The 11541-nt window shown below is 38.3% G+C and overlaps 1 protein-coding gene across 1 annotated transcript; it reads left to right on the forward strand.

Moving 5' to 3' along the window:
- The first annotated feature begins 2885 nt into the window (after positions 1–2885).
- LOC126818608 (pancreatic lipase-related protein 2) lies at positions 2886–11183 on the forward strand. Its single transcript, XM_050546115.2, has 9 exons — positions 2886–2964; positions 3985–4448; positions 4543–4774; positions 5686–5916; positions 6552–6655; positions 7795–7924; positions 8831–8945; positions 9592–9783; positions 11044–11183. Exons 1-9 carry the CDS (start codon positions 2925–2927, stop codon positions 11129–11131), a joined length of 1596 nt encoding a protein of 531 aa, XP_050402072.1. The 5' UTR covers positions 2886–2924; the 3' UTR covers positions 11132–11183.
- Positions 11184–11541: the final 358 nt, after the last annotated feature.

Genomic DNA, 11541 nt, shown 5'->3' on the forward strand with positions numbered 1-11541 from the left:
ACGTGACAGAATAGTAGGAGAAAGAGAGAGAGAGAGAGGGAGAGAGAGAGAGAGAGAGAGATGGGGTTTAACGTCCACTCGACACAAACTAGGTTATTTCGTTAATTTCAATAATTCGCTCGCGCGTAGGGGTCTTTTGCAGTGGGAGGAAACCGGAGGACCCGGAGAAAACCCCCGAGGTTGGACAGGCGACCCTACTCCTTGTCACGTACAACCGGGGATTCGAAACCACGCCAGTTGACTCAATGGCAGGCCTTATGATACAGCACGCACGTGCTAACCATTCGGCCATCCACCCCCCCCCCCCTCCAGAATAGTAGGGATTTGGGACTGTCGTAATAAGCTAGAACAATAATCAATATTTTGTCTTTTTTTTTCAGAAATGATCAAGCGTTAAAAAAGGGTCAAACATTTTCTCACGTAATGGTCTCTCCCCAAGAAGTTGGTGATGTTGAATTTGTTACGATTAAATATGAAAAATATTCTGGATTTTGGTTCGGAGGCGGCAAGGATAAATATTCTGTAGAAAGCGTAGAAGTTAAATCGGGAGAAAATGGCTACTCGTAAGTAATAAATAATTGATGATAAAGGAGAATGCATAGCAAGATATAGACAAAACAGATGTTACTATAACATAGATCTATTAGATTCATATTACCACATACGATATATATACTTTTAATGGCATTGGTCTGTTTCCAGGTCTCTCGAGTTTGTTTATCTTCCTGCCCCCCCCCCTCTCTCTTTTTTTAGTGGCATTACTAGCAACATTACATTGTATTCACCCAATCTGGTTAAACCACAGATCCTATTTCGTTTCGTTTTTATAGTTCAAAATTTCGTTTTACTTGTCCTTACTACACTTGGATCTGGAAGAGTTGTTATTTAACTCGTGTTCTGATTGGTGTCAGGGATAAGCCAATGAAACGGTCTGTTACGGCGAGCTTTAGGCGTGTTCTGCGCGGAACTGTGGGTAATTCACTAGTAACATCAATGCTGATTGGTTAATCAAATGTCTGACATCATAGGGTCATAAGTCGGTCTTTTGACCCCTGGCGTGACCTATCGCTATAACTTGTCAGATCTTCATGTAGTGTAGGCCATCGAAAGTATAAAAAAACGAAACGAAATATAGATCTGTATTTTAATCAGATTGTGTATTCACTTAGATCACAAATATCTCTTAATGCCCTCTTTTGAAAAAAAAACAACATGAATTAGGTCTGGGCTGGAACGAAGTAACACATAGTATAAATATAATTTTAAAAGTTGAAGCTTTATAAATTATTATTTTTCTTTAATATTTCAGGTATAAATTTTGCTTGATGGATAAAGAATTGAATCATGGCACAGAAGTAGAAACTGTTAAATCTTCCCCAAAATACCATTGTTGATATTTGTAAAGACGCCTTTTGGTCAAATTATTTTTGTATTAAAGTAATTTTTAAATATAGTTGGATTTTCAATCTTTCACGGACATATCTACAGAAATGAAAATGACTATTGTCTTGTCTCCAAATCCCTCAAAGCAAGTACAGTGTTGAGGAAAGGGTGAGCATCAGGCCAGTTCAGTCTTGAGAAAAAGGGACCTCGGCAATGTATTAATATCGTCAGCAAATAAGGCTGAGTGTTAATAGGTTATCGTGGTTTGAAATTAGAGCGGTTTTTTGTGATACAATCTGGCTTTATCGCATTCACACTCCCACGACAGCAAAAGGTAAGGGGCATAACTCGTGTATAATTAGAATACAGGAGGCAGACCCCCATTAATTTCCCCATTGACTTCAATGTTAATTCTGGCCTCTTTGCCCACCTCCAACTTTTCCCCCAAATTTTCGTTGGACTGAATACTTTTCACTACAGACAGAGGAACCAATGTTCATGTCTTTGCACTGAAATTTGTATGAGGCTGACCACCAAACTTTTGAGATACACACACTTGAAGAAGCATACTGAAAACATTTAATTAGTTGCCGTACATATCACCGTAGCCAACCTGATAACCCCGTTATCCTTCCGCCTCAAAATTATGAATATGTACCAAAACCTGGCAGAAAATGTTAATTCAAACCCTCTTCGTCCATTCAAGAACAAAAAATCAACAAAAAAGGAGAGAAAAGAGACAGTGAGAGAATTTCTATAAATAGACTAACTACAATTTGTGGGTACCGAGATAGTGAAATTTAATGGTGATCTGCCTCCAGAAGTATCAGACCAAGGTAATATTCTAATCATAGTCAGTAGCAGGCACACGTATAACTTTATAGACTGGTACGGCTAGGTTCGCCTAACTTAGTGATATATATCCTGCGCAAGTGTTTATGTACAAAGAAACAATTAGAAGTGTTCATTGGCATTTAAAGTTTGGCAGTGTCCATGTTCAGGAGACCATTATGTATTCCATCATAGGAGAAGATGACATAGTCCACAACTGTCCAGTCGGGACGTTCCTTCTCAGACCTATCAAAAAACAAAAAAAACGTACACGTCGAATTTGGTCGTACATGATAGCAGCGTGTGACCGTACATGATAGCAGCGTGTGACCGTACATGATAGCAGCGTGTTTTCAGCATCGACGTTAAATACTATTTCTATCCTTTCTCTTATTATTCCTTAAAACCCTCCCCGTTCGTCTTTGTTCTCCGCTGACCAGTAAATTTCGTGGAGGGGAATGCGTTTATCTAGTAATTAAATGTCATAAAGAGACAGGCGATTTACTCCAGCCGACTGTCAGCCCAGTCATATACAAATCCCAATCATCTGAGTACACAAAAAAAAACACTGCGACACTCCATATATTTTTAAAGATAACGTTTAATTTTTTTCTATAAGAGCAGGAGTGAGTGTGAGATTATTTTGATATGATAAAATGTTGAACATATGACACAATCTGAGGTGTTGCATCTATGAAGTAGAAGAAAACATGTTTTTGTGTAGTCTTTTACAGTTCTCGGTTTTGGCAGGTAAACTTTTGATATGAATTGACGATAGAAAGAGTGTACATCAAGACGGGCATACGCCATGCAGTGTGTTATAGGAAACTTTTGGCGGGAACTTCTTCGGCCAACACCAGGATCAATTCCAGGACCTCCTGCTTAGTGAGTCAAGTCTATACCAACTGCGAAACCATGGCTCCCCGTAGTAATTTTGGCGGTTAAGTCCACCTGGTTTATCCAACAAAAACTATTCTTTTGGCAGACTGTTTTTTTCGCGAATCCGTTACACATAAATTTAAACCGGGTGTTGAAAAATACGACAAATATGACCTTTATTCGGAATCACATTGAATTTTTGTCCCCTCACTACTGACGAACAGTCCAAGAATTGGTCTTGACTGTCGTGGTATATTCGACGGATGGAATAATACATTTATTAATTAGTACATTATCGTCAGAAACGTAGAATCAGCTCTGTCTATATTTTGCCTGAAACATTGTCTATTTAGAAAGCTTGATGTGTATATATATTTATACACCAGTCATGGACTGTTCTGTGCACGCACTTAAACATACATTATGCAAGAGCTAAATCTGCTAATTGCAGGTCTTTATTTAGGCCTGAAATGTTATCTAAATTATTCATTAGACATTAATTAACTTATCCAGACCATAATCAACCCTCGATGACAACGCTAGCCTGCGATATTTACTGTATTAGAACTCGGTCTGCTGCTTCTGATTAAATCAAAATATGGATAATCGAGACTACATTTTTTTATCGTACCGATAATCGAGGCTAGGCCCGCCAAATACTCGGTTCCGGGTGCATCAATTTAACTGAAATTTTCAGCAAATTCCCTTTACATTATCTGGTTTTTAACTACCAGCTCTTTTTTTAATCTCCCATAATGTATCTTTAAGATAACTGAAAGCAAGCTTACTGAATTCGTGAACTGGCATATCTTATGTTTACCAGAGTCTTTTTAATTATTAAAGTTCTCTTTGGTTCTTCTAAAAGTAAAATAAACCGATTTTTCTTTAAAGGTTTTGTTAGTTGTATTCTGTCAGCCGAATCAGCCGACATAATTTTTCATGAAGACGCTACTCTACGGTCTAATATTGTTATTAACCATCAGGCTGTCATACATGAAGAGGATGCACAACCGCCAAACGCTGCAAAGCCAACCCCAAAGCCAACAACACCAGATCCAAGAGCAAATAAAAGTATTTGTTATAAAGAGCTTGGCTGCTTTGACAACTTTTATCCGTTTAACAATGCTGACTTAGATCTTCCAGACAGCCCCAAAACAATTGGAACTTCCATGACCTTATATACTCGCCAAAATCGCCAAAACGGCACGGGTCAACTTCTCCAGTATAACAACAAGGACACGATTAAACATTCTTATTTTGATGGGAGTAAACCAACAAAAATTATAATTCATGGACTTGCAAATAATTTAAATACTGCATGGCTCCACGAGTTAAAGGACGAACTACTTAAAAGGGTAAGTAACTTCTATCACTGACAGTTTATTATTTCAACTAAACTGAAAATATTAAATTAAATTCCAATAAATGTGTTTAATCTTAATACTTTAGGGTGATTTTAATATCATTATTGTTGGTTGGGGTAACGGGGCAAAGGTTGAAGATTATTCAAAGGCTGTTGCAAATACAAGAGTGGTCGCTACTGTGGTACACAGAACAATTGGCCTTTTATTAACATTTGGAGCTAAGTTGGACAAGATACATCTAGTTGGTCACAGTCTCGGTGCCCATACATCTGGATATGTTGGACATTTATTTAAAGGTGCATTACAACGAATAACAGGTACTGTCGCCATTTTTAAAAGTATATCGTCATAGTATTTACGATAATACGGGCGTCATTGCATGCTCTGCCAGGATTTTATTTGACGCAATTGCCGTGGATATGTTCCGCTTAAGATGTGACACCACTGGCGAATGCAAGTGGTAAAGATGATGAAATATTGTTTAATTCTAACAGAGTCATGTGTTGTGGGGGGGGGGGGGGCAAAATTTTCCACATTTCCACAGGGCTCAGGTCTATAATTCACGTTAAATCAATAGTTATGCCCCCCCCCCCCGTTTTTTTCTTCAAAATTATATTTCTCCTACATATTGAAGCTGGAATAACGACGTGGCGCCCGACCTCATTTACAGCATGCTGGTTATCCGGCTAGTACCTGATTTAGATGAAGGCTAATCCACTTGTGAGGCCCTCCAAAGCCCCAGCCCTAAAAAAAAGATTACGACTCCCAGCCCATGTAATTAATTTAAGAATCACCATTTCAGAAAAATCAATAACACTCTTATTTTTTTTTTTTTTTTTTTTTAGGGGGGGGGGGGGAGGAGGAGGTAAAATTTCTCTCTTCAAGGACAATATCTAAGGATTTTTTAAATCCTAATTCTTCGTCACCATGGCTTTAGTTTAAAAAAATCCATTGCCCATGCGTAATCGTAAATATGTTTTTTTATGTGGTTAATTATCCAATAAATTTCGCCATATGTTGACAACCGACCCAGACCCTCCGTACGTTGAAGACTACGAGGTTTTGTGTGACCGAGACTAGAGACCCCTTAGGTCTTGAGGCCCTGAGCTTCAGACTGCCAAGCCTATATGTAAACCCCATACGGTATCCAGCCCATAGCTATGTGAACTGCACAAATAAGTGTTGTGTTTAATGACTTTGTTAATTTTGATGCTTTTTTTGATCTCAGGTTTGGACCCAGCCGGGCCTAATTACGACCATTCTCCAATTTTGGTAGTATTGGATCACACAGATGCTAAATTCGTGGATATTATTCATTCCAACGCTGCACCTTTTTTGTCTGGAGGAGCTGGTCTACTTAATCAGTCTGGCCATGTTGATTTTTACTTAAATGGCGGGAAACACCAGCCTGGGTGTAAAGATGGCTTTTCTGGTATTTCTGAACTCCTTCATGGCCACGGTAAAAGCGTAAATATATTCTACAGAAATACTTACCTTGATTTGAATTTAAATTTCTTTTAAGCTGAGAGGTCGTTTGGATCTGCGCCATCATTTTATTTGGTGGACTATCAAATCAATGAAAAGGAAATTACCTTTATTTGAATACATGCAATAATATAAATATTAAACTTCAGTGGATATTGGGTATAACTATTATTCTTAAGTTTGAATTATCGGGTAGCAAAGTAATAGTCCAATATTTAGGGCCAAGGTCAATATTTCTATTATATCCGCTAAAGTAGGCAATCAGGTGAAGAGAACCTGCAATTAATTTGTTAACAATAGGAAAATCTAGGATTCAGAAAATCTCTGACTCGTCCATAACTTCCTTTAAATTCAGGTACGCGCTAGAAAAGAAAACCACTTGTAGTTCAATCAGTCAATGAATCTTTCTTCCGATACTGTTACATATTTAGTAACACAGAATTATCACAGAGAGGACATCATTGTGATATTATAAAAATAACTGGAAATATAACTTTATTAAAACTTTTTTTTAAAGAGAAAAAAAAACACATTTATAAATACTCGTTCTGCACTGTATAATATTCCAAAATAGGTGCCTGGTGTTTCTTATTCCACATTTTCCTTCAGGTATATCGCAAACTCTAGGCTGTAGCCACGGTAGATCACATATTGCTTTCATTGAATCTGTTAACTCCAGATGTCCGTTCACAGCCTACCCCTGTTCCGATTATGTAAGTATATTAAATCTATTATGAATAAACAATATGTTACAGCCTGTTCTGCTGTAACAATATTATTAATTAACAATACGTTACAGCCTATTCTGATTATTTAAGTTAATTAAAGCTACTATAAATTAACAATCAGTTGCAGTCCTTGATCTGTGATCTGTGTATGTGAGTTACAATATTTCCTTAAAGGGACAATAACCATCTTGCTGGCTTGACAGCTCCAGAAAATAAAAATAGCCTTATTCTAAGTACTAGATGTGTTAGTGTCCTACCTGTTGTGTAAATTATCCATTAAATCCTAGTTTACTTGTCCAGAGGGTTCAAAAATATTTTTAAATCCAAGTCACATTTGAAAAGCTTTACGTCAGGCTTTTCAAATCATTTAGTTGAATTTTTCCAATTTTTTAAATTAGGTGTATTGAGATGAAATTTGTATCATCAATTAATTGGAATATTGTAAAATAGTACAATTTGTTGACCAGAATAAAGATTGGGACATATTATTCAGTTACAATAAGAGTGGTATTGAGCCTTTAATCCGTTTATGTGACTTATAGCCTTCCCTTGATCGGTTTATGTTTGTTACAGACTTTCCCTGATCTTTTTATGTGGGTTACACTATTCCCTTGATCGGTTTATGTTAGTTACAACGTTTCTGTTATCTGTTTATGTGATTTACGGTCTTTTCTTGATCTGTTTATGTGAGTTAGGTCTTTTCTTGATCTGTTTATGCGAGTTGTAACCTTTCTTTGTTTTGTTTATGTAAGTTACAGCCACGCCTGGGTCGGTTTTGTGAGTTACAACATTCACTTGATCTGTTTATGTGAGTTACTACCATCCTTTAGCTGTTTATGTGAGTTAAAGCCTTTCCTTGACCTGTTTGTATAAGTTACCGACTTTCCCTGATCTGTTTATTTGAGTGACATGTCACATCATTTCATCCCTTTCTTATAGCGCATAAGTAGTATCCAATGTGGGATGTAAAATAAAACTTGTTTTTTTAGGCGGGGAAGGGGGGGGGGTAAATTGTTTCGGGGCAAAAATGGGTTTTCTTTGTGTCGTATTACAGTCACATTCCCAATCCAGATCACGCCCAAACAAACAGCCAGGCATATCATATATAATAATTTGATTTCCAGGATAGATTTGAGGCTGGAAAATGTCTTAATTGTGGTAGTACTGGATGTTCTGTACTAGGTTACTATTCAGATCAGTATTATGCCAGAGGGAAAATGTATCTAAATACCTCGCCAAATTCGCCACTCTGCGGTAAGAAGGATTTATCAATTATGTTCATGTCTACATAAAATTATTTCTATGAAATAGTCTTGTATCAATAAAGTGACATTTCTTTCATTTGGACATAAAATTATTTCTATCAAATAGGCTTCTATCGTTCGTGATAACACATCATATCTAGCTAAAAGCTTCATAGGTAATACGTAATGTTAATTTTATTTTGACATTTTTCTCAACCTTAGTCATGTATTCATAAACAGTCCAGATAAATCGAAGAATAATCACTTCTTTAGTTTCAAAGGCTTTCAAAGCTTGTGAACGCAATGCAGTTGGACAACGAACATTGTGAGAGAGAGAGTGAGAGAGAGAGAGAGAGGTTTAACGTCCACTCGACACAAACTAGGTCATTTCGGGACTAACATATGTTTTTTTTTAAAATTTTATTTCAATAATTTGCTTGCGCGTATGGGTCTTTAGCAGTGGGGGGAAACCGGAGGACCGGGAGAAAACCCACGAGGTTGGACAGGCGACCCTACTCCTTGTCACGTACAACCGTGGATTCGAAACCACGCCAGTTGACTCAATGACAGGCCTTATGATACAGCGCGCGCGTGCTAACCATTCGTCCATCCAACCCGCCCAACGAACATTGTAATCGACATAATTTTTTATTATTTTTTTTAAAGATTAGCTCTATCGTTATACCGATCCAGATAGGGAAAACCCAGGCACGTCTGTGTCTGTGTACTTAGATGTGTTCACTTTATCATCGTGGGTTTGTTTGGCGTTTTTTTTTGCGGGGGGGGGGGAGGGACGGGGGTATGGAATTTTTTTGTTTGTTTTTATGATGTTATTTCATTATTTGTTGTGTGTGTGTGGAAGGGGGGGGGGGCGCATTGTCATAAAGTCTATGGTTATTTTTTTTTTCTTTATCAGGATATCACTACAGTGTTACTATCAAGGGGGCTCAAGAAACTAAAGACTCAAAAGGGACAATTTCAATTAGATTGAAGGGCAACTGGGGAGACAGTGGATTTGTTTTAGCAACACAGTTAGTTTGTTTATTCCAGTTTGTTTTATATTTACGTATAAACTGGTCTACCATAACCTTATTGAGCTGTATAAGAAAACTGTATGAGAAATATTTGTAAAACCACCGGATTATACATTTTGGCATGTGGGGCTGACATGGCAATTGTGCCTAATCACTCGGTTGAGACAAAAAAAATCGAGGCCTATCAATGGACGCGTGCACATAAGAGAACCCCTGATGGTGGAATTCGAAGAGCTGTGGGCGGAAACGGCGCAGTCATGACTTAACTACACAAATATAAATAACCATATATTGCTCTAAAAAAAAAGCACCTTTCTTGACGAGACGGTTAAACGCCATCAAATTCTCAGAGGTATAGTGTTTTCGCTTTACTGTTCGTGTTCGTGTTGGCGAGACAATTCCTCAGATTTTCCGCCATGTTTTCCGCCAGTGGGACAGAAAGGGGGGCTGGTAAAGACAATACCTAGTCTTTCGGATGGGGAGAAAACCAAGGTCCCGTGTACACATTTTTTTACACGGGAATACTTGACAGTATGAATTAAAAATATCACCCTGCATGGCGCATGCCCGTCCTCATTAGCCAAGTTGGTACAAAAAAGTAGGATATTAAACCCAAGTTCATGTCATTGCATTTCTTTTGTAGAGAGGACCAAACACTGAAAAGGGGAGATACCTTTTCTCACATATTGGTTTCTCCCATAGAAGTTGGCGATGTTGATTCTCTTACGATTAAATATGAACAATATCCTGGCACGATGCTATTTGGATTCGGGAAAGGCGAAGATAAATATGCTGTAGATAGTGTGGAAGTTATTGCTGGCGAAAATGGTGATAAGTGAGTAAAGGCCTGCACACGCGGATTAGTTATTTAAGATTAAGTCATAGGTGTGAAAGTATGGGCGGAGAGCCACGGTGGCTAGGTGGTTAAGGCGCTGGCTCGCTAGCCTGGAGGTCGGGTGTTCGATCCCTGCATTGGCCGAGAAAGTTCATCCCGATTTTCCGACGTGGTTTCCCCTTGTCAGTGATGCAGGACGGAGGGCCTGACAAGGACAGCTGTCTAGTCCTTCGGATGAGACGAAAAACCGAGGTCCCGTGTAAACATTGGAATGCACGTAAAAGATCCCTTGGCAGTTGGAATTCGATATAAGAGTAGGCGATAGTGCCGCTGCCCGGGCAAAATTTCCCTCATAGTACACTGTATGGCGTATGCCCGTCTTCATTAGCCCAGTATAGGAGCAGAACAGTAGGACGTTAAACCCCATTTTATTTCATTTCATTTTCAAAGTATGGGCATCTCTATAGTGAATGTTTTTGAGTTCGAACGTGATGGGAATCGAACCCCAGACCTTGCCTACTGCATTTGATTTACTATCAATGCAGCAGTCTCAACACAATAATGTAAACTAAAATCAGACCCTAGTCTTCATCGGAACCTAAATTATATTTTCTGTCTGCCCGAATTTTTATGTTCGGGGGGGGGGGGGGGGGGCTGAACTTGGACTGTCGAAATTGTAATGAAGTTGTTTCTAACGAAAATTCTCTTTTTATTGCAACTAAAATAATTATTCTCAACCTCAATCGTGAGCCTTTCTCGGTGTTTGAGTGTATAGGTCATTGGCATACATACTACAGTCCTAGTAATAGAGCCTAGTTTTTGGCCTAAACCAGACCAAAAACAATCTGATTAAAATCAAATGTCAAACATATTCAGTTTTATTTATTATCTTTTAATAAATTAACATCTGGCATATTGTCTTTGTACACGGTGTTCAGATCACCTGAGTGTATCAACGTGCCTAAATCTGATGGTTCAGTGGTTCAGGATCGTTAGGCTTGTCGTCTAGTCGTTCGAAAGGGACGAAAAACTCAGGTACGGGTTCACGTTGACGTGCACTCAAAGAACCCTTGACATTTGGAATTCCCATTTCATTTTATTTCATCTCCTAAACCGAACGTTAGCTGCTGTAGGGTTGGCAAAGGCGTTGACGCCTAATCTATCCAAGGCTAATATGCCTATACAATACATGTAGCCTTTATAATTCTCCAAAACAAAAACAAACACGGGCCTTTAATAATATATTGTTTTTCATTGTAGGTTTAAATTTTGCTTGGTGAATAATAAGGAACTGATGCATGACACAGAAGTTAAAGCTGTTAAATCTTCAGCACAACATCGTTGTTAAAATTGAAGCAAAATTCACTAATTATTATCTTTTTTTAAAGAATAAACTTGTCGAAATTAATTGTGTTAATGTTGTGTTCAGCGTAACCCTGTTCTGGCCAATCATCTTTCCATCAGATCAGACTTATCCTGTAGCATTAGGAGGGAGGCTTGCCCGAAAGGGAGATAACTAAGATGAACGTGGGGGCGCCACCAGTACAGTAAACAGATTTAGACTTCTGTTAATCAAGTTTAATTTTAAAAAGTAAGTTTAGGTGGATTAAATGTATATTATAGGGTGGTGATTTCAACACGACCCGTTGAAGGTACCAACTGTATATAGAATGGTGACTCGTGACTCTTTTTATTATAATTCGCTGTTCTGGCTAGGCACTTGCCCTGCTGAGTAGGCCTACGTCGTCGTCGTAAGCG

The sequence above is a fragment of the Patella vulgata genome, chromosome 4 (assembly GCF_932274485.2).
Source record: "Patella vulgata chromosome 4, xgPatVulg1.2, whole genome shotgun sequence".
Lineage (NCBI taxonomy): Eukaryota > Metazoa > Mollusca > Gastropoda > Patellidae > Patella > Patella vulgata.

Bases quoted from the DNA above. Each gene is read 5' to 3' on its own strand.
- LOC126818608 (XM_050546115.2), top strand. From the start codon at position 2,925: ATGTTTTTGTGTAGTCTTTTACAGTTCTCGGTTTTGGCAG. The intron at 7,925-8,830 runs GTAAGAAGGATT...TTTCTTTATCAG, and splicing joins GCCAAATTCGCCACTCTGCG to GATATCACTACAGTGTTACT. The intron at 8,946-9,591 runs GTTAGTTTGTTT...TTTCTTTTGTAG, and splicing joins GGATTTGTTTTAGCAACACA to AGAGGACCAAACACTGAAAA.